Here is a 23759-nt window from a genome sequence, read left to right as displayed (position 1 = left end):
CATAGTAAGAACCATTCTGTATGGCCTGTTATAGTCACTCCATATAACTTGCCACCTCGTGTGTGCATGAAGAGAGAATATCTCTTTCTATCTGTTTTAGTTCCTGGACTGGAGCATCCAAAGAAAGGGTTAGATATTTTTTTGCAACCGTTGATAGAGGAATTGAAGGATTTGTGGATAAGTGGGGTAAGTGCATATGATGTGTCTAGGAAACAGAATTTTGTGATGCATGTTGCACTAATGTGAACTATTAGTGATTTTCCAGCTTATGCCATGTTATCAGGGTGGTCGACACATGGGCGATTAGCTTGTCCTTATTGTTTAGAGGAGACAAATTCCTTTTGGTTACCTAACGGTAGGAAACATAGTTGGTTTGATTGTCATCGTGCATTTCTGCCAACTGATCATTCTTATCACAAAAACATTAGATCTTTTTGTAAGAACACGGTGATCAACGACAAGCCACCAACATGGTTAACGGGTGAAGAAATATACTACGAGGATTAACCAAATTGAAGGCTTAGAAAGAACGATCGAATGTGGGGCAGAGGACATGAAAATCCTCATCGTTCTATTGATTGCTATGGTGATTATCGGGTGAAGAAGAGTATACTTTGGAACTTGCCTTATTGGACAGATAAACTTTTTCGTCATAATATTGATGTTATGTATACCGAGAAGAACTTTTTAGACAATGTCATGCACACAATTTTGAATGTGCCTAAGAGGACAAAAGATAGCTTAAAATCGAGGAAAGATTTACCAAGGATTTGTAATCGTATGGATTTAGAGATTCTACCAAATGGTAAAGCCCTTGTACCAAATTTTAGGCTATCAAAAAAGGGTAAAGAGATCTTTTTCAGTTGGTTGAAAAATGATATAAAATTTCCCGATGGATATGTTTCCAACGTTTCAAGTTGCGTCAATATTGACAACGGCGAGCTTACTGGGCTAAAAAGCCATGACTGCCACGTGATAATGCAGCGAATACTCCCTATTACATTTGCAGAGCTTCTCCCCAAGAATGTACACACGGCCATATCAGATATTGCTCTGTTTTTTCGGGATTTATGTGGAAGAACATTAAAAACGGATGACATTTCTTTGTTGAAAGAAAATATAGCTGTTAAGATATGCAATTTGGAGAAAATCTTCCCTCCATCGTTTTTTGATGTTATGGAGCATCTTCCTGTTCACTTGCCTGTTGAAGCTGAATTAGGAGGTCCAATACAATACAGGTGGATGTATCCATTTGAACGGTTTATGAGTCATTTGAAGAAAAGGCTAAAAATAAAGCAAGAATTGGAGGTTCTATAGTTGATGAATGTGTGAATGAAGAAATATCCAATTTTCAGTCGCATTATTTTGCTCCTAATGTAATCACAAAACAGCGTGATCGTCACTGTGAAGCTGAGGGTGAAATTCAAATGAGCTATGCTTATCTGGGAGTTCCAACAATTTTTCAACCCATTGGACGTGTTAGTGGGAGTTTTGGGAAAGGTTGGCTTTCAGAACAAGATGCCCACGTTCTTCAAACATTTATATTGTTAAATTGCGAAGAGATAGCTCCATATGAAAGGATGTTTGAAGAATATCTGCGTTTGTACAATCCAGATATTACCGACAATGCCATCAATAATGCAAAAGATGTACAATTTGCTCAGTGGTGTAGAGATTACGTAACACTACAAGAATTTTGAGTTTTAATAGCGTCTGAATAACGCCATCTATCGATACTATAACATTTTAACAAACGCTATATTTGCTCCCGTCATTGTAGGTCAGACACTTTAGATAACGTTTTTTTATTATGTTATTGTATTATCGTATACAATAGCATTTATTCATCTGCAATTAAATATTCTATAATAACGTATTTTTCTGTTATTAGTATATTAAAATGGAATTGTTATATTTAATAAATGTAATTTTTTTATTTATTATTTTATACTAATTTGATTCGATGTATAATAGAATTCTAGATTTATTTTAGAGATGGTATATATCAAAACACGTTATTAATTGTCACAAAGACACACGCATAAGTTCAAATAAACGCAAGCAACAACTTTTTACAAACTTTACATGTTTCCATCTTCACCATGACTTGTAATCACTTCAAATTATCAGGCTTCACTCAGCACATGTCTTCTTACTTCAAACGAATCAAACCAACGGTGTCGTAAAACCTTTTGTGGTCACAAATAACTTCGCCAGAGACTAGCTTGTTGAGACAGACGTCACTTTCCCATGTTAACATAGAAACACTTGTTTTGAGTACCGAACACTTCGGCGACACGAAGGAGATCGAGCTCACCGTTGAGTTCTTTAAACCACTTACCGCCCCAATAACCTTATGAACACATCGGAATTACGAGAGACTAATGCAAATCTACACTAATACGTACCATGGAGCTTGTATTACTCCGGCGTAACCAGCCTGTAACACTTCATCTGAGACACCTACCAAAAGACAAAAACAATCTTGCATAGAAGAACTTAAGAATTCTCAAACGATGAAACAACAAAGCAATTCAAGGGTTTTAAACAGAAATCCACCTCCATCTTACATGGTTACAATGAAGAAAAGGGGAGGAATATAAACAACTCTTAAAATTAGCTGCTCATTCTCCACTAACAGATCCGTAACACATACAGTAAAACCTCTATAAATTAATACTCTATAAATTAATAAACACTATAAATTAATAAATTTTGCTGGTCCCAAGTCGGGTCAGTGTAAAAATTAACAATATTCGATAAGATAATAAGATAATAATTTTTTCGAAATCTCCTTATAAAATATGGTCCCAATAATATCATAAATTAATAATTATGTAAATTTATATATATATATATATATATATAGATATAATAGTGTATGTTTCTCCTAAAGCTCAATTCTATAGAACAATTGTAATGTTGTATTTTCAACCTATAATGATATCTCTAAAATATTTTATAACATGTCATACAAATAATTAAATTTAAAGTTTTAATTTTTAGATATGCATCATTTACAATTTGATAATTTGACAGATTATTAAAATAGGAGAATTGATATTATTATTCATAGATTTGAATTTATGTGTCTCATGTGTATAAGTCAATTTGTCTATAATATTTGTAATTTATTGTAAATAGTGCTTTCGAAATATTACAAGTTCAATTCCTAAACCATAAAATTTATAACATCCGAAAGTTTAATCTTATTTTGCTATAGTTGTTCCAATTCATAATTTTTTAAAAAATAAACAATTAAAAATATATCTATAAAATAATAATTATTAATTTACACTATAAAATAATTATTATTAATTTATAGATAAATTAATATCACTATAAATTAATAAAATGTCTTAGTTCCAATATTATTAATTTATAGAAGTTTTACTCTACATCATTTAAAGAAATGCTAAATCAATTCAATAAAACTCAATAAAACAAGAAAACAAACCTCTTAGTTACTCTGTCTAGATCCATTAATCTAGCCACCGTGAACCTTGTCGATTCAATTTCTCATACCCCTTTCAAAGAAAACAAACAAAAACAAATAAATGACAATTTTTTTTTTAAACTCCAAAAAAAATAGGTTTTTCAATCGGAGTAAGCAGAGGAAGAGTCAGAGAAAGTGTTGGCGGCTACGGTGTTGTTTCGAGCAAAACTGAGACGGATCTTCTTATATACCTTGAGTGAATCTCTATCTCGCTTGCATCAACGTTGGCTATGGTTTGATTTCGAAACGGAGAGTGAATAGGAGGGCAACAACATGATACAGATCTGTATTTAATGAAGAAGCTGTAACTAGGGTTTTGCTCGGTGGATAAGAGGAAGAAGACTCATGTGGCTTTGAATCTAGGTTAGGGATTTTGTTGGGGAGGGGGGGAGAAACTTGATTCTAAATCTGGTGAACTGGTAATGAAAGAGTTAACAAGAGTTGAAAGGTTGTTTTGAGAAGATAAACAGAGATAGTAAGAAAAATAAACTTAAGTGAAACAATGGATTGAGCCATTGAGGGGGAGAACAAAAATTTCTTAGCCCCTTTGATTTTTTTATGTTTTTAACCCAAATACTTAGCCGGCAAATGAATTAATTTTCCGCGTTAATTATCTATAGTGTTTTAAAATATAACAGTGCTATGTATATTACAGTTCCAACAAGTTTTTCCAAAAATAAAAATCAGACCAACGAAACACAGCGTTTCCACTCTAACAAACGCTATCTAAAACTGAAAGGTATATCAACTATAGCAAAAGATCATAAAACGCTATATTATAATGCTATTAGTACTATGATTTCTTGGCCAATTAAAAAAATCCTCAGTAATTTATCTTTTTATCTCCACTTAAACCCTAACTACAAAACAGCGTGAACGACTGTATGTGTGATTCTCTCCCCATTCTCTGACGAATCTTTGACGAACTAAAGCCTCTTTCTCTCAACTTCTGCGACCACACTCTGCCTGATTCCATCTCTGACAACCGTAGTCTTCCAATTCAAGGTTTGTTTTGTACATTCGTTCCAATTTTTTTTTTTTTTTTTTTTAATTTTTCTTTGTTGTATTCTGAATTTTGTCACTTGGACCAAGTTTCCTTTGATTTTGGTTGTTATGGTCACAAGCGATTAAGTTTAGTTCGATTTTGGTTGTTGTGGTCTCGACTGTCTCTCTATTTATCAAATTTGGTTTATGTTGCTCTGGTTTACTTTGGCTAGCTTTGGATTAAAAACAAAACCATACCTAATATTGTTGTTTTTTTTTCTTGTTATGTGATGTTTATTTTAAGGCATCTAAAATTTACATTCTAATCGTATATCTACTGTTCTTTTTGTTGTTGTTTCCAAGAAAGAGAAATATGGGATCGGTTCCATTTCGTTCTGTGCCTCGACGAAGGAACGCTTCCACCACATCAGTAGGTAGCCAAGGAGTTGATTCTTCTGCAGCATCAGCTGCTCCTGCTGCCCCAGCTGAGCTTCCACAATTGAGCTTGAATGAAATTATGTCGTCTCCCTCTCGTCGTCCAAAGCCTCGTTTACATCCAGATAGACCAGAACGGCCTAAGGATGTTTGGTGGGCTTTTCAAACTTTTATCTAATGTTATATGTATCTGATGCTAAGGGTATTATTTATATATATTTTTTTTTATATTTGGTGAGCTTTTCAGGTTTGGTCTTGATGATTGTGTTAGGACTGATATCAGTTCGATATACCAAAATGATTTCAAAGGTCCATGGAGTTGTATAAGTAATGTCCCTCTAGAGCATCAAAAGCAATGGTGGTCTAGATTTGCGGTAAGTTTAAATCCAGATTTTAATTATGTACTTGTTGAACATTACAATATTGTTAAGTCCTCTCTGATTTTTTTTCTTTGCTTTGTTATCTCAGCAGCGTTATTTTTGGGAAGATGAACATCATGACGCTGTTATCAAATTATACCGCAAGCAGCTTAAAGAGTTGCTAAAAAACCTTATCAGCAAGGGAAAGCGAGATGGAGTAAAGCCTGATTTTGTTAGTGATGATGATTGGAATCTGATGGTAGAACGCTGGGACACAAAACCAGCAATGAAGAAGTCTAAACGGTGTAGTGGTGCAAGAAAATCACAGCGGTCTGGCTATGGAGCGCATTGTCATACTGGCGGTTCAAAGCCGTTTACCAAGATTGAATATGAAATGGTAAGCTATCAACAAATAATTATGATTAGTAACATAGGTTTATTAGTTATGATAGCTCTTGTTGTACTTAACCATAATTCAACATGTTCTTTTTTGTAGACTGAAAAAATAATGGCGTAAGGCCTTCGATCCCTGAGTTGGTTAAGCCGACTGACACAAAATCTGATGGGACATATGTGGACAAGAAAGCTAAGGAAATTGTTGAGGACGTGTACAACTTGGCGACTCAAATGTCACCACATGATTCAGATGATAACGAAGGAGACTCATCAGCTGTTTCAGCACCTTCTTCTACTCTTTTGAATAAGGTCTTCTGTGAGGTGAGTATCACCTTCTTTTCTATTTTTAATGGACTTTTAGTAATTTTAATAACTCAAATTGTTCATGAATACTCTTGACACATGCTTAATAAGTTAATATATACTAATGTTTGACATATTTTTTTTTATTTTGAATAGCAAGTACCGGTGGTCAAGGGATACCGGTTTGGCATAGGGTCCGTGCATCATCATCGTGGTGAGGCTTTGCAGTCTTCCACACCATGTCCCTCATGCCAAAAATCACTTGGAGACAGAGTTTGTGGAGATGAAAACCACCGTCTCCTCCCTTGGTGACCATGTTGCCACCCTTAGTGGCAAGTTTGACACACTTCAAGCCTCTCTGAACATCTTGGTTCAGACAATAACAAGAATGCCAACTACCATTCCTTTACAGCAGCCATGTTACCAGTCTCCTACCACACCAGTACATCAGCCAGGGAACCACTCACCAGTAACATCTCAGCCGTTGACTTGAGTAATAATGACTTCAATTTCTCTATCAAATTTATCAATTTTGTTTTCATTGTGTCTAATCGGAACATGCATGTTTTGTAATCTCTTTTGAATGTGAAAAAACCTTAAAACATATTATGTATGCTTGGATCAGAATGTCTTTTGGATGAATGTAGAATGTCTTTTGGATATATTTTATTCTAAATAGGTTGCCATAAGCGACCAACTTCGTAGGGCCAAACAGTGGCTAAGATAAAATAGCCACCAATTTAGATATATTAATCTGGTTCCAGTTCTGTAGCTAAACGCCACTGAATATAAAGGTGGCTAATCGTCACTGTATAGCCACCAAATAGTAATGTCTCCAACAGTGGCTAGCGTCAAAGGGCGACCATTTATTTTGTAACTAAAACCGTGGCCATCTAGCCACCGTTATTAACGTCGCTGACAATGGCTATATAGCTACAAAATATTAAAGTCAATAGTGGCTAGCATAAAAGAGCCACCATTTATTCTGGTAACAAAAACTGTGGCAATATAGCTATCGTTAGTCTGAAGGCTAATTCAGTAGTCAAGCGCAACTGAATAAATGGCAGCCTTTCGGTTGCTATTTAGCTACTGAAATTGGGCGTTGCAAGCCAGTGGCTATCTAGCCACTGTTGGCGACCAGTGGCAACCATTGGCAACCGAAAACCAATTAGCTACCATCCATATGCAACCGGAATATTTGGTAGCTAACAGTGGCTATTTTCATTTTAGCACCGATTTGGTTGATTAGCGCCTAGAAAAATGGTGGCTATATGGCCAGTTTCTTGTAGTGTATAGGATATGCTATATTATGGTCCTGAAAGAAGCAACATAGTTGCTTTTTCCACCGAAATCCGACGATTATCATTTCGTTGCCAATGTAAAACCAATGACACATTACCAACTATACATATCATTTGTTGCAACGAGGTCGGCCAAGCTTTCCTAAGTGTCGTCAGTCTCATGTTCCACCCTTAGTCTCTTACATGAAGGCTCAACTATTACTTCTTTCGTTCGTGATGACGTCCAAAATCTTGTCAGATAATTGAACTTTTAAAGCCAACATTTCTTGTTGGATCCATAAAAAGTAGTTCGTCGATACGATAGGACCGGCATGACTAATTTAGGTAATTACACTTTCGGTATGGTTGAAACAGAAACCGAAACAGAAACCATCAAATCAGAATCATGTTTTTACTCTTTTGACCTTCCTAAATCAGCCCTTCCTAGATTCTCTCCTAAAACAGAGAAGCTAGATACAGAGTTGGATTGAACAGAGACTCTCGCCAAACGTTGCTTCCTTGGGAGACCTACAAAGTTTTCTTCTTGTATATCGTTTAAGTGTGTTTCCTCTCCAACTTCACCAAACTAATTTCGCCACGAAACCAAACAGAGTCACATCCTCATGAGTGTTTTGTGTGCTGCGATGATCGTGTGATTGATTCAGAATCCCTAACTTTTTTCGAAAAAATTCCAGTCCAAAAACCAAAGCTTGACCCATTGATTCCATGGCGATGTCTCTCCGTTCCGCTCCATTCATCTCTCTCCGTGCAAGAAAAAGCTTCAACCTTTCTTCCAGAACCCTCGCCTTTAGGTTATCATGCTGTTCTTCTTCCAATGGGTCTCCCCAAAATCAAAACTTTTCCACAGATTCCGAGAAGAAGAGATCATTCGCTGTTGCCACCGGTGAGCTTTTCATCGGAATTGCGTCGAGACTATTGAAGTCTTCTAAGGAGATTCAGAAGAAGACGCCGACGGTTGATGATGGAGATAGAATAGGTAGTGTGATTGAGGATGAGATTGAGCCAGCGGTGATATGGGAACAAAGGATTAAGGATGTTGAAGCGGAGAAAGAGAGGAGAGTCATTACAAGTCCTGGGTTTAGTTTCTCTGCTGCTGGTCTTTTGTTTCCTTATCATCTTGGCGTTGCTCAGTTGTTAATTGAAAAGGGTTACATCAAGGTGCTTCATTTTTTTTGTTCATGAATTGATTGTGTTTATTATATAAACCATTATGATTTTGAGGAAAGAACATGATTTTTGTTTGTTGTGTGTTTGATTTAGGAAACTACTCCTTTAGCAGGATCTTCTGCTGGTGCTATTGTCTGTGCTGTGATAACCTCAGGAGCCTCTATGCGAGAAGCTCTTGACGCTACTAAGGAGCTTGCTGATGATTGTCGACGCAATGGCACTGCGTTCCGTCTTGGGGTAATGAGCCTTCTTCTTTCTCAGTACATTTACAAATGTTTAGAGCCATGGAGTTGTATAAGTTCCTAGGTGTTGCTGCTCTTTTTTGTATATCAATCAAATCATCTACCTAGCTTTAGAGTATATTGTTATTTGCTGTGAGGAGTTTGGCTTTACGTTACATTATAAAGCTGTTCATACAAGTTCCTGTTGTTTTAGGCTGTCCTCAGAGAATCCATGGAGAGGTTACTGCCAGATGATATTCACATTAGGTCCAACGGGAGAATTCGCGGTGAGGAACAACTTTTTCTTTCTTTCAATTTGTATTTGTCATGCCTGACTTGTCTTCGGGTCTGACGTTGTTGATCATTCGACTGTATTGTAGTTGCCATCACACAGGTGTTTTGGAGACCTAGAGGTTTACTAGTGGATCAGTTCGACTCCAAGAGCGATCTGATCAATGCAATTTTCACTTCTTCTTTTATTCCAGGGTAAAATATCACTCTTTTTTGCTTTTGAAACTTTCAGATTTTTTGGGAGAACAAAACTTTAACAAACAGAATTAAAAACACATGCAGATATCTTGCACCAAGACCTGCAACGATGTTTCGTAATCGAGTTTGTGTTGATGGAGGCTTGACATTGTTTATGCCACCAACAGCTGCTGCTAAAACAGTATGTACATGACTGTTGTGTTGTTTTGTTCTCATTTTCTTTATCTTAGGCGCCTGCTTGTCAGCTGTTCATTACGTATCTTTGAGCTGCTAAAGAGTGTGTGTGGCCTTTTCCAAATATTGGAAGCCCTTTTGTATGTGTTCAATCCATTTAACTTCTGTATATGTTCCATGGAGCTGAATGAACTTTCTGCATCAATCTTTCGCAGGTTCGAGTTTGTGCATTTTCCGCAAGTAATTTCAAACTAAAGGGTATTGAGATCTGCCCAGATTGCAACCCTTTAAACAGGGCAACAGCTAGACAAGTAAGTGCTCAGTTTCTTTTAAATCTCTAATGAGATTATTATCTTTCTCTTTTGAGAGTTAGTGTGTTAATCTTGGTTTTCCTGATACTTAGCTATTAAATTGGGCACTGGAGCCAGCAGAAGATGACGTGTTGGAAAAGCTGTTTGAGCTGGGATATGCAGATGCAGCTACGTGGGCTGAGATGAATCCAGTTGAGGAACTGGTGTATGACGATACTCCCACTCCTCAAGAGATTACTGCTACTTAAGAACACACGAACTCAATACTATATTACAATAACCGTAATTAGTCAAATTTATTTGCGCTACAATAGATTCTGATAGTCTCGAAAAGCTAGCTGGTTTTAAAAGTCACGAAAAGTTGTAGTTCTTAGATCAAACAAAGCATATGGTACATCACTTTCAGATGGAGTTCATAAAAAAATGTGCTTGTAAGTTGTAAGGGAAGCTATTAGGACCCAACGATTCTCAATAGTATGGTCCACAAAATATTATAACTTTCTCTTTTGGATCATTCAACATCAAACTTTATATTTGGATCATTTCAACATCAAACAAAGTCACTAACAAATTCTTGAATGGAGATGCATATGAAACAAAAATTATTCTCTCCACATTAGCTTCACACAGCTTTGCAATTTATTGGTGTGGGGAAAAAAAGCAAAAACTGTTCTTGATTCATACTTTTGAGAGCTTTCCTCTCAGGTTATCAACCAAATGCTCTCATCTAGGCTAAGGTAAAGGTAACGGATCAGGTACGTATATAGGAGGTAAACTGTCGTGCATATACGCCATTACAAAGAAGGACAACATGCCGACAGAAAGGAGTAGTAGCGGTCCTGCTGGCACTGGTTTCCGGGAAGATGCTAAACGAAATCCTGCAAGAAAGTTGTAGACAGAACAGAAAATCCCATGCGATGAGAAGAGATCTGCTGCACAATTCAAATATGTGCAAACATTAAAGCACATCTTAAGAGGAGCTTACCGAAGACGGAAGAGAAGAGGAAGGCAGCGCCAAGTCCTATGGTGTCACCAAGAACTCTTGTCTCTGGCGATTTAGTAAGGAAGTAAGCCTATATAGAAATCCAAACATTGGAATGCTCAGTTGAACAAGAAGATGTGGATGCTTTCACTTATGCAGTTATTGATCATAGAACCGAAACACAGAGCACAAATGAGAAACGAAGGTTTTTGTAGAAGACAAACTTTGGAGGAACACAATCAGGAAGATACAATACACCAGCTAACATAGAAAACAAACAGGGGTTGATCAGACAAGCTTCCGAACTTATTAAGGTTGATCAGACCTTCAAAAATATTACTGACCAAGAGGGGGTCTCATTTTACAAGGTAAAAAGGCATATAAGAGAATCAAACAACCACCTTCTAATAATTCAATTAATATGGTTTAAAGGAACAGGGGTATGCTACATCATCTGAAGATTATGACAGATCAACTGTTAAGATTTAGATAGTTTCTTAAGCCTCCTCTCTCTAAAGAGACAAAAACACCATTTTCTCAATGAACTTAAACAAAACTAGCTTCATTAGTGCACTTAATTCCTCACTAGCTTCCTCAAAGGACAAGTTCAGATTAAACAGACAATGCAGCAACTAGAAACAAACAAAGAGAGAGAAAGAGAGAGAGAGATCTTACAGATGCCATAAGAACAGAACCGGTCAAACCACCAAAGAGAGAACCTTTGCTTCCAGATTTGCTATCTTCAATTTGAGGAACAAAAAGTTCAAATTTTTAGTTGAATTGAGCCCAAAAACGAAGTCCAGCTAAAACGTTAGAACCATGAGATCAGTAACTTACAGGCGAAGAGACCGCCTCCTAGAAGAAGAACACCATAAGCAGCAGAGGCGACTGGAGTTAGCTCTGACAGCTCCGCCTTGCAGCAGAGACCACAATTTCGTCTGCTCTTCGATTTCTCCAACAATCTAGTGAGTTTTGACCAATTCCGGCCACCGTTACTGACACTCCGCCCAAGTTTAGTGCTCCTCACCGATACCAAAGACGGAGAAGGTAACAACGTTAGCGAAAGAGACGACATTGCTTCACCGAGTGGGTCTCGCCAGTCAAAGAGTATAAAAATGGATCAAATATGACAAAACTCAGCGTTTTCACTTACTTACGGCTTCGGTTTAATCGGTGCGATTCGGTTTATAAATTTGGGCACTAAAAATCGATTTGGTTTGGTTAATTTTGGGCATGTATTGGTTCCACTATTTCCAATGGTTTTTTCTATTTTTTACTATATAATAGAAAAAAAAATAGAGATGGGTTCGACTGTCAGTTTAAACCAAAAACTAAATTTGGTTTGGGTTATTATCAACTCTTTTAATAATTTTGTTTATTTCAGGTAATCTCGATTAAACTAATATAGATTCAGGATACAATTTTGAATAACTTCACAATGAAAATATGGTAATTTTGTTTGGTGGTTCCTAACCAAACTGGTTACCAAATTTCATGTTTTGTCCAATAAACCGAATCTGAATTAAATTACCAAAACTTCGGTTCATTTCGAGCCATTCGACTAATTTTGTTCGGTTTATATGCCCTACCACTAATAGTTTTGGTCTGGTAGTTCCTAACCAAAGCGGGTACCAATTCTTTATGCTTCCTCTTTTGTCTTTTTCAATCTGTTTCAAATCAGAGTTAAATTACCAAAACTTTGGTTCGTTTCAAGCCTTTCGGCTAATTTGGTTCAGTTTATGCCCCGGCCGCTAATTTTGTTCGGTTTAGGAAGGACAAAGAGATTCTCTCAATCGTTTGTATTAAAACATCATCACACATCAATGTTTACAAAATGCAATTCACACAGAATTGTTTGTTTTGCTCTTTACTATACACATCACTAAGCAGAACCATTTGACTCTTCCATCTTTTTTTTTCGGGTTGTTTTCGACAGAATCTCCTATACAACAAAACTCAAATCTTCTCACCTCTTTTTGTGTCTTTTGATAAACCAACAACTAGACCTACACACAACAATCACTACCTAAACCTCATCGTCTTAAAAACACACGGGTTAATTTTATATACATATATATCACTCTTCTTTTCCACAACCGAGGAAAGACAAAGACGGGATCTTCTTGACAAGAGTTTGGACTACTTGAGAAGCCGATGGTCTCAACGATGGAGCGCTACGAAGACAAAAAGCAGCCACACTTAGCATTGTCTTAACCTCTTCTAAATCAAGACTAGCATCCCTGGACAACCTTGGATCCAAGAACTGTCTCATCTTCTCTTCTTCGATATATCCATTCGAATCAAGAATCTCATGGATCAACGGAGCTGCTGTGTGCACCAACATCTCACCTCTCTCAGAGCTAGCCGCTTCTTTCCCTGAAACCAACTCGAGAACCACAACTCCAAACCCATACATATCCATCTTCTTCGAAGCAATCCCTGTTCTTAAGTAGTGAGGGTCTGTGTAACCAGGAGAACCAATCATCATCACTTGCTTGGAACGTGGTGACATTGTTGACATCGTCTTAGAAGGCTGAACCATCGACGAGAAACCGACCTTTGCTGATCCGAAATCGCATAGCTTGGAGTTGAAATGTTTGTCAAGAAGGATATTGGAGGATTTGATGTCGCCGTGCACAATCTGAGGACTACATTTCTCATGAATATGTTCAATTGCTTGCGCAACCTGAAACGCTATAGCGGTGCGGTTTCTCCATGGTAACACTTGTTTGCTGTTGCGGTTAAGCTTCTCTTGGAGGTTACCTTGAGGAAGGTACTCTAGTAAAAGTGCACCAGTTTCCTCTGAAAGATAGACAACAATAACAACAACAAGATTAGATTCACACTAACAACCCCACTTAAAAGACAAATGATTTGCAACAATGAAAAGCTAATCAACTCCAAACCAATTAGGGTAAAAGTGAAAACACTAAATGGTTAAAGAAACGAATCTACATAAGGACAGGACAAGACTAAAGCTTAAAGCTTAGTACTTTATAAAGTATTTGACTTTTATGAGTGTGAATAATTCAATAGGACCAGTTCTTGATTAATCAAAATCTTGATGATGAATCAACAAATCCAAGAATTTAAAGAATCTAAAACAAAATGAGGGACCGATCCTTAAATTCGCTAAACATAATTGAATTTAAAAACGGATTTAAGAGAGAAAGGAACCTGAATCGTCAAAGTAACCAAGAAGCTTAACAATGTGAGGATGTTGAAGACGAAGCAAAATCTCAAGCTCAGACCTAAACACTTGGTAAAGACGATGGCTACTAACATGAACCTTGAGAGCAGCGTTGATAGAGCCAGACAAACGAGCCAAGTAGATACTACTGTAGCCACCTGAACCAATAAGTCTAGAGAAATTGGAAGTGAGAGACTCAACGTCGTCCCATGTGTAACAAGTCACACCGGAGACAGAACCAGATTCCTGAACCGTGGGTTTGTTGTTGTCGGTGGTTGTGGTTGTGGCTGTCATGTCGAAACGGACACAACTTAAGAAACAAGACATTTTTGGAAATGGTGTGTGAGAGTTTGAGTGAGGAGTGTTCTGTGATTAATAAGGAGGAGAGAACAAAAAAAAGTGGGTTTCTTGGAAAATGAAGAGGGGTTTTTGTAACAGCCGACAAAGAAGGAACAGAGGAATCAGAGAATGAAGATCTGATTTTTTAGGAATGTGTGTGTTTGGTGGGTTTGTGATTAAACAAAAAGAAGAAGAAGAAAGAAGAGTAAAATGGTTTCTTTAATTTTTTTGGATCAAGGAAGAAGAGGGAGAGAGAGAGAGAGAGAGAGGCAGAGTTTGACCAGTTGTGATTAATAAGAGGAAGAAGAAGAAGAAGCTGCACTGACGTTATAACCACTACGATTACACTCTTTAATAAAACACTTTTTTTGCCGTTTCGTTTTTTTTTTATATTGTCCAATCATTAATAATATTTATGGGTATTATTTGCTCACGTATACATATTTTGTTTTGTATTTGTTGTTTTTTTCTACAAAAGGAGATTGAAAGTTTCGGTTTTTATTATACGGTAGTGGCGACTAGTGAATGCACCTCGATCGGTCTGATGGTTTAGTCTTTCCGAAGTTGCCACGCTACCGTCAAATACGAAATTTAAATGGGAAGTTTCGAAATGGGGACCATAATATATAGGTTGGATCGTTTTGTGAATCATCATCGCACGTGTTTGATGGTTTCTCTATTCAATTTGTTTGTTTGACAAAAATGCATTTTATTTATCAAATTTTAAAAAATAAGACAAAACTATTTTCGGCTTTCAGAACATTTCTTGCTCATAAATTCGTTTCAACATGTTGTCTCGAAGTTGATTGAGATGAGAATGAAATATACCCATTTTGTTCCTAATTATTTTTTTTTTTTATAGTTTTTTCACACCTACACAACACATTAAAGTTTATTATAAATATATTATTTTTTGTCCTTTATAATTTTTTATTAATTTAAACCAATAATATTTAGTTATTTTTTAAAAAAAAATTACATTTCTTCGTCAACAACTATTATAAAATCCATAGATAATCTAAAAAATACACCATTTTTCCTATAAAATAGATTAATAAGAAACAAAGAATGTAATAAGAAATACTATAAAGAAATTATACCATTTTGTTTTAATCATTTCCCTGTATTTTTACTATCGTATCAAAAAAATTTACAATAAAACAATAATTCTACTAGTAACCATTAGAAGAACTAAAAGAAAATGAATAAAAAGAATAATGCAGAATAGAACAAACAGTTTTTGACGAATAAAAAGAAAATCTGCAGAGAATGAACAAAATAGTAAATAGTAACCAAACAACAAAAATATTTTAAAATATAATAAATATTAAATAAATTATTTTTAATGTATATAATAAATTTTACATTTGATTTTAAAATAAAATTTGTAAATTAAATTTTAGATATATCATATTAAATATTAATAATTAATATTAACATACAATAAAATTTTAAGAATAATTTAAATTTGTTTTACTATTCATACAGTTTTCAAATAGAGCCTTAAGATTAGCCAATATAAAATTCCTATCAAAAATATTTTCTATGTCAATACATTGTGAAAATATGAAAGTTTTTATATTACAGAATTGAAATTTTATTAATAAACATATTTTTTATTTATTTTAAAATAAAAAAAAATAATATTTGTTCTTTTTTTTTGTTCTTTTTGTTCCTCCTCAATTTTGGGGAGGAACATTTTTGTTCTATTGTTCCTTATTTTTTGAAGAATATAGAGGAATGCAAGGAAAAAAAATTACTTTCAAAAGGTAAAAATATTGGGAATAGAGAGGAATGTGATATTCCTCCTCATTGTTTTCCTAAATTTTGGTCACCAATTAAAGCCAAAGAGTGTCATTTTGCCACTTTTTCTTTGTTACAAAAAGAATGTCATTTTATGTTGTCAATGTAGTTTTTAAAATTAAACTCTATTAATTGAGTTTATTAATTAGAAACAAAAAACTTTTTAGTGTATTTATAAAGAGTCAAATAGAAATTTAAATGATTTTCTTTATTTGTATGCATTCTGTCAAAATGACACTCTTTGTGAAACAAAAAGAGTATATTTTTGCCACATAGCTAAAAAGTTTAATATCACACTAATATCTAACTTTAAATTCAATTGATTATTCTAGATATATTTATTAATTTGTCTGTCAAAATTTGTTATCAACTTATAAAATTAAAGTTTTTATATATAGTTTATACCAAAATCTATAATGTCAAAAAACGAACATCTCGTATATTCTTCAAACTAACATAACAATTAAATTCAGTAAGGCATACTAGCAAGCAAAAATATCAGAACTGTAAGAAAATATTCAAAAATTCTGATAACCATTACCGTCGAAATCGATGGTCAGAAAAAAATTGACAATTTTCGATCTATTTCGACTAATTTCTATAAAAAATAACAATTAGTTATTGCTATGTTGATGTTTTCTTGTAGTTAACTATTGTTATATTTAGCAATCTGGTCAACAATTTCGGTAAAGTTACACAGGATTCGCTAATAGTTTTTAACAGCAAGGTAAGAGAGTGTTTCACAGCATATTAAGATAGTGTTTTGTCGGTAATTACTAATTAATTGCTTTCGGGAAAAAAACATTGTTTTGCTTTTTTCTTTCTAACAAAAAGACGTAAATTTCTCTTGACTTATATAAATCCAATCATAAGTAAAGCAACTTTTTTGTAATGATTTTCAAAGAGAACAAAACACATGCTCTTTCCAAACAATGTAAATAAGGCACCGCACTACCAACCGGACTGACACAAGATTGTGCACGGGTACATGCATACGAGTATCTTATTCGTTACTCTCTAAACCATAAAATTTTAATAATACACAAAATATAATGTCAAGTTGATGTATATACATTAATTCAACGGCTAAAGAACGAGTGGGAGAATCATTGTCCCAAGTATTAAAATACTCGTTTTCCTAAGTTAAATTAATTTTGAATCCAAAGATGTCGTCAAGTAAAGATGTTAGATGTGATGTCGTTATCTTTCATTTTCTACATACAAAAACGTGTAAGGTGGTGCTCTTCTTCTTCGACGCTTGAGTATTAAGTATTTGTACATTTGTGTGTATACACAAATTTTCTCTTGAAATTGACACCAATCAACCCAACCACTCACCGACACATTTTTCATGCTTCTTTTAGTTTAATGCGGGTCTTTACTACTCTGTTTGATGCTTTCATTTCCCATCTAATCATTCTTCACGGAGTACATTTTTTCTCTTCGTGATTCGTGCTGGTCCTTGTTGTGAGTTGCGACAATATTAATCACAACAGCAACGAGTAGGTGAGGACTGAGACGAGTTATTTTTCGGAAACACCGATGTATTGTTTATTGTGAATTACTTATCTCATTCAAGTCTAAAATTCTAAATAAAGAAGAAGAAAGATCTGTTACTTATATTATATCAAAAGTTTTTTTTATAAATATATTTCATCTATTTAACGAAAGTGTCGTTCTAACACATTTCACAAGTTTTTTTTTAAAATACATATAGGTATTCCAAAATTAAAAAGTATAAACATATAACAAAAATAATTTTATAAATATGAGTCTACATTCTTTTTTGTGTCAATTTGCATTTTTGTATTATTGTTAGAGTTAATCTCTAATAGTTTATATTGCATATAAAAAAATATTGTTATTTTTCAAATTACTTAAAAATTTTGTGAAAGGTTTTAGACAATTATTGCTTTCATGAAAGTTTTTTCACTTTTTTTTTTGTAAATTGAATTCTTTCTAAGATTATGAAATTAAGCAATTATCTCAATATATTGATAAATTAATAAATATGTTAGTTCCAACTTTATTAGTCTGTAGAGATTTTACTGTATTATGTTTTGTTCCTATAGCACTATTATTTTGTGTACGCTCGTTTACGATTGCTTAAACTTTTATGCCAACCTAAATTCAAATAGTTATAATATGTCATATGACATTATGACTGATTCAAATATTTCCTTTGTTAGGGCATGTTTATAGGGAGATCAGTTTAGAGTGTTCTTAGAGTATAAATATTGTAAAAATAATGTAAGATCAGTTGTTAAGAACTTTTGTTGAGAAGTTAGTTATTGGGAGAACATGTGTAAGATCTTAAGATTTAATAATATAATATTCTTATAAAAATTTAAGAATGTTTAATAAATACATAGATTAATGTTTAATAAATAATTTAAGAATATTTAATACTATTTAATAATATAATGTTTATTAATATTCTTAAACATATTACAATTATAAAAATTTATAAAACTTTTACTAAAATTCATAAAAAACAAACATATTACTTAATTAATTAAATAAGAATTACATTTTATTTAATTAATTAGACAAGACAAATATTTCGAAAGAAAATTATGTTCGAAAGAAATGAATAATAAAACGCAAGTTTCTTTCCGAGAGTGACACGTGTCCTTTAGATCAGATGAAGAACTGATCTTATTCAAGATCAATTGGGCTGATCTTATGGGTACTGTTCAATTAATTTCAATTTAAAAAGACCCAAGATCACCCTAAGTGATCTACCGATTTTGAGAAAGAAAAAAGAAAAGCGTTTCTACAAAGAAATTAAAGTAGTGATTTAAAACAACTAATAGAAAAACAAAAAGGATAAATGAAAAGATAGGATAACGAATCTGATTTTCTGACATGACAGTGACGGTCGTTGGGCTTTCCGATAGTACAATTATATGCCACCTGGGAACTGAACTGAAGTGTGTATCATATGAGATGAGATGTGGTCACTAGATTGAGACCGTACCACTACACTGTTACCCTAATTGGGCCTTTATTAGGCCCACTTATTATATCCCCCATTAACTGTAGGCCCATTTGTTTTTTTTTTTTTTAATTTTTCCTGGGCGAACTTTTCTTACCAAAATCCGCCCCCAAAATTATGAAAATCAAAATCGAACCCTCAAAGATCAAAGCGACGGCGAAGGAGAGAGAGAAAAAAAAATTAGAGACGGTGGCGATCGAAACCCTGTGCCCTAATTCGATCGGAATCTTGATTCGCCGCCGTACTACGTCGTCGCCCGGCGGCGGAAATGTGCGGTTGGGGCGATGCGTTTAATCCTCACCGTCATGTGTTCATTCATCCCTTACCTTTATTCTTCTTCTCCTCCTCCTCACCGTCCTTGCTCTTCTCCAATCTCTCGCGCTCGAAATCGTCGTTGTCGTCTCACTCGTTTCGCCACCGCATTACTCGCTACCTCCGCTCTTCTTCTCGCCTCCGTCGCTTGGCTCTCTCTCGTCTTCTCTCCGACCACTTCTCGTTGCTGGCATCTCCTTAAAGATTGGGAAGACAATCATCTCTGGAACAAACGGTATCATCGTACTCCGATTGATGTTCATCCTCCTCCTCCGCCGTCTCTTCCAGCTCTTCCTTTATCCGATCATGAATTTAGAAATCGTACTCTCTCGGAGATTGATAGACTTGATCTGTTGTCTCTGCAACACTTGATGTTTGGTATTGCTGGATCTTCACAGCTTTGGGAACGTCGTAAGGAACTTGTGAGGTTATGGTGGAAACCTTCTCAGATGCGTGGTCACGTTTGGCTTGAAGAGCAAGTTTCTCCTGTAGAAGGTGATGATTCACTTCCTCCTATCATTGTCTCTGAAGACAGTTCTCGTTTTCGTTACACTAATCCCACTGGTCACCCTTCTGGGCTTCGCATTTCCCGCATTGCGATGGAGACTTTTCGGCTTGCTCTCCCTGATGTTCGGTGGTTTGTTCTTGGAGATGATGACACTATCTTTAATGTTCACAATCTTGTTGCCGTATTAAGCAAGTACGATCCTTCTGAGATGGTTTATATTGGAAACCCTTCGGAGAGTCACTCTGCTAACTCTTACTTCAGTCATAATATGGCTTTTGGAGGCGGTGGCATTGCCATTAGCTACCCTTTAGCGGAAGCTCTATCTCGCATTCACGATGATTGCCTCGATAGATACCCTAAGCTATATGGCAGTGATGATCGTCTCCACGCCTGCATCACCGAACTTGGAGTTCCTTTGTCCAGAGAGCCTGGCTTTCACCAGGTATGTTACATCATCTCTGCGTCTATGATCTCTATTGAATCTTTGATAGGAAAATGCTGATTTCATGGTTTTGTGGCAGTGGGATATTAAGGGAGATGCTCATGGTCTCTTGTCCTCTCATCCCATTGCACCTTTTGTTTCAATTCATCACGCTGAAGCTGTTAATCCTCTCTATCCGGGATTGTCGATAATAGATAGTTTGAAACTCTTGACAAGAGCTATGAGTCTGGATCCCAGTAGTGTTTTGCAGCGATCCATTTGCTACGATCATACACTCAAACTGACATTTTCGATATCTCTTGGTTATGTTGTACAAGTTTTCCCCAGTATCGTCCTACCACGGGATCTTGAGCGAGCTGAACTTTCTTTCTCTGCATGGAATGGGATAAGTCAGCCAAGTGAGTTTGATCTTGACATAAAGCTTCCAATTTCATCTCTCTGTAAGAAGCCTATCCGCTTCTTCTTGAAAGACGTTGGACGAAAAGGCAATGCTACACTCGGAACGTACTTGAGATCCTCGATAAAGGATGATTTGAAGAGGAAGCTTCTATGTTTTCCACGCTCTCTTCCTCTGCACAAAGTGGAAAAGATCCAGGTCCAAGGATTTCCTCTGAGTAAAAATTGGCACTTGGTGAGGTTTTTATATTGATCTTTTGATCACCTAATGTTTTTGTTCTTGTTTTAATGATTTGCAATTGATGGTTCTTCCTCTGTTTTAACTGTTTCGATCAGGCACCACGACGGTTGTGTTGCAGAGCAACCCCAACTTCTACTAATGAGCCGCTCAGATTAACAGTTGGGCAGTGTGGGAAGGTAATTTTGGGTTCCACGATCAGTTCCCAATGAGTTATGGTGGATACTGGATCTCTAAGGATGTTGTTCCAGCTCTATCCTGTGCTTGTACATAGGTAAGATCCAGTTCCTTAACTGTTGTCTGACCTTAGAATGCTAATCCCCAAATTGAGTTTGTCACTCTTTTGTTTATTCCACTTTTTTGTTTTTGTACATCTGAGATTTCAAAACTCAACTCTTCCTGTTGAGATAACGAGTGTAATGTGTACAACAACAAATCTTTCTCACTTAACTCTATCTATCTGTGTTAAGAATGGTTTTGTTTTTATTCCCCATCTACTATATTGCCAATCTTGATATAGCCACATAATATTTGTGCGTTTACTATGTTTAATATATTAAAGCAGAATATATCCACTAGTAGTAGGGGTGAGGTAAGTGGTCCATAGGTTTATGGATTTAGTGCGGAATTAAGGAAAGGTCTTTGGTTGGATAGATTTTTAAGATGTGTGTGTGTGTTCTAAAAACTGTGGGTTTAATCAGAGTGTTGTGGTGTGAGTTGACTTGTCATGAACTCTCTGACACACTGGCAAGTGAGCCCAGGTTATGTTACTTGTTTGTCGTAAACCTTTTGAAATTGACATTATGATGAGAGAGCAGTTGCCTCATGGCTTCTATTTAAAGGGGTCGCATAGTTAATGCGATGATCAAACTATAGCCCCCAAAGTTAGATTTTGGTGAGTTAGTTACTTTGTGTAAACAATTCTTTTGGCTTTGGCTTTGACTTTGTAAGGTATTTATTTGCTGCCACTAAAATGTAGATATGATTTGTAAGAAAAGAGAAAAAAAAAAAAAAAAAGGATTCGTGGTTGTGAAAATTCATGGAAATTACAAGGACCATTTAAACTAAAATTTTGTGTGACCCGTCAAAATGATGTTGACTTGTTATCTTTTGGTAAGTCCCTCGTATGACACAAGTTGGGAAAGTAATGAGTTTGACAACTTGTGTCCTAATGAGATCAGATTTATTGGTCGTAGAGAGAGAGACGTTAAGATTATTAGTGGGTTAATCAAACCCCCTAAGATCTAGATCTCTATGTAAAGAAAGATGAAAAAAAGGAAAGAGAGATGGGGTTTTTAGACTAGAGAGATTTCAGAAATCAAGGAAGAGACTCCGTGAGCATGTTCTTACCACCTCGTCGTCTGATTATACACTTTGGTTTTTTTTATGTATATATTTCAGTGTTTTTTTAGTTAAGAATATTATTACTAATAATTAAGTGATGAAAAGAAAAAAAAAAGAAGAACACATCACATGTAAATAAGTAATAAATAAGTGAAAAAGGAGAGGCATGAGAAAGTGGGGAAGAAGGAGAGAATACAGCTGTGTGTTTTCCGCCGCTCTCTCTCTTTCTTTCCCCTTCAAGAAAGTTCTCCACTTCCACCGCCCATCTTCTTCTTCTCCTTCTCCTTCGTCTACTCTTTATTTTTTTAACTTTTATTCCTTTCTCTTCTAACCACTATTATTATTAGCATCTTTCATTCTCTAATTTTTAGTCTTTGTTTAAAAAAAAATTATAAGGAATACATAGTATATATACCATTTGTTCATATTTTAAAATTAACTACTCAAAATATTGATCGAATTTTCAAGTTTTTAACTTTTCGAGAAGTGATTTAGCTATATACAGTACACTATTATCATATTACTAATAAAAAAAATTAATCTACTAAAATTAAATTCTCTACATTTTAACAATATTACGAGAATTTTAATTCAATTTAATTCGTTCCACTAACAACTGTTCAACTATTTTGTTATTTGCCTGACATATCAAGCATATAGTTTATTTTCCTTTTCATATACAACTAGAAATCAGCTGTCTATTTTTGTGTAGCGTGTAATTTGGTAATATGAAAATGAAATGGGAAAATTTATATATATATATATATATATATATATATATATATGTATTTTTCATTATATGTGTAGGTGAAGAGGTATTTAAGAGTTGTATAATGTGACAGTGTGAGTGTCTGCATCAATGTCTTCAGTTTGCAACTAATTTTAGATATGAGGCTATTCAATTTTCTGTTCATCACTCCCTCCTATCTTTTATTCACCACACTCTTTACTACCTCTAATGTACTTACCCCATTATTTCACCTAATTGTTATGAGGTTTCTTTATTAGATTGTAGTATTTGTACTTTTTCTGTCGAAAAATCTGGGTACCAAAACAAATATCATCATCTTGACTTTTATTTTGATATATCAAGATGAACATAAAAGAAAATGTAATAAAAGAAAATGAACATACCATAGTTTCATCTTAAAAATCCAAAGGACTCAACTTTTTCTAATTATGTTATATGTAGACACCAATTAGAAAAGAAAACAAAGCACAGTAGGTTCAAAAACATTTAAGTCTGACATCTCATTTATTTATTTTTAAAAAGTTTTGCAAACCAACGTTTTTGATTATATGCCAACATCCAGAGAACACTTACTAAAATTTTGGTATACAAATGAGTCTCCCCTGGCTTTGTTACCTAGACAAAATCAACTATTCTATGTTAAATCCGCTGCAAATTCAGTAAAAAAAAAAATGTTGTAAAAGGACATAAGATGATGATAGTGTTTGTAGTGGGTTTGGCTTGACCATTGGCTTTTTATTTTCCTGTTTTAACAAATTATAAAAATCTCAAGTATTTAGATACAATCAAAGGAAACTAACGTATATGTCATAGGAGGTTT

The 23759-nt window shown here is 34.9% G+C and overlaps 5 protein-coding genes and 1 long non-coding RNA gene across 6 annotated transcripts; 3 read left to right on the top strand and 3 right to left on the bottom strand.

Moving 5' to 3' along the window:
* LOC104741918 lies at nt 2002-4104 on the bottom strand. The gene is made up of 3 exons (XR_760401.2): nt 3688-4104; nt 3458-3527; nt 2002-2463 (listed from the first exon to the last, which is right to left on the bottom strand). It is a non-coding gene; the product is annotated as an uncharacterized LOC104741918 (long non-coding RNA).
* On the top strand, nt 4219-6615 carry LOC104741917. The gene is made up of 5 exons (XM_010462845.2): nt 4219-5068; nt 5163-5289; nt 5384-5671; nt 5771-5991; nt 6130-6615. The coding sequence occupies exons 1-4, from the start codon at nt 4854-4856 to the stop codon at nt 5789-5791; spliced, it is 651 nt and encodes a 216-aa protein (XP_010461147.1). The 5' UTR covers nt 4219-4853; the 3' UTR covers nt 5792-5991; nt 6130-6615.
* On the top strand, nt 7691-10136 carry LOC104741915 (patatin-like phospholipase domain-containing protein 4). The gene is made up of 7 exons (XM_010462843.2): nt 7691-8432; nt 8535-8678; nt 8877-8949; nt 9043-9148; nt 9236-9332; nt 9541-9636; nt 9729-10136. Exons 1-7 carry the CDS (start codon nt 7980-7982, stop codon nt 9882-9884), a joined length of 1125 nt encoding a protein of 374 aa, XP_010461145.1. The 5' UTR covers nt 7691-7979; the 3' UTR covers nt 9885-10136.
* LOC104741916 (protein FATTY ACID EXPORT 4, chloroplastic-like) lies at nt 10126-11730 on the bottom strand. The gene is made up of 4 exons (XM_010462844.2): nt 11456-11730; nt 11294-11358; nt 10622-10709; nt 10126-10514 (listed from the first exon to the last, which is right to left on the bottom strand). The coding sequence occupies exons 1-4, from the start codon at nt 11691-11693 to the stop codon at nt 10369-10371; spliced, it is 537 nt and encodes a 178-aa protein (XP_010461146.1). The 5' UTR covers nt 11694-11730; the 3' UTR covers nt 10126-10368.
* Nucleotides 12403-14477, bottom strand: LOC104741914 (probable receptor-like protein kinase At1g33260). Its single transcript, XM_010462842.2, has 2 exons — nt 13796-14477; nt 12403-13420 (listed from the first exon to the last, which is right to left on the bottom strand). The coding sequence occupies exons 1-2, from the start codon at nt 14133-14135 to the stop codon at nt 12696-12698; spliced, it is 1065 nt and encodes a 354-aa protein (XP_010461144.1). The 5' UTR covers nt 14136-14477; the 3' UTR covers nt 12403-12695.
* LOC104741913 lies at nt 19067-21337 on the top strand. The gene is made up of 3 exons (XM_010462840.1): nt 19067-20210; nt 20290-20841; nt 20943-21337. Exons 1-3 carry the CDS (start codon nt 19233-19235, stop codon nt 21054-21056), a joined length of 1644 nt encoding a protein of 547 aa, XP_010461142.1. The 5' UTR covers nt 19067-19232; the 3' UTR covers nt 21057-21337.

The sequence above is a fragment of the Camelina sativa genome, chromosome 14, assembly GCF_000633955.1.
Source record: "Camelina sativa cultivar DH55 chromosome 14, Cs, whole genome shotgun sequence".
In the NCBI taxonomy this organism is placed as follows: domain Eukaryota; kingdom Viridiplantae; phylum Streptophyta; class Magnoliopsida; order Brassicales; family Brassicaceae; genus Camelina; species Camelina sativa.
Note: the sequence above shows the minus strand (reverse complement) of the source record. Positions and strands in the feature narration are given on the sequence as shown.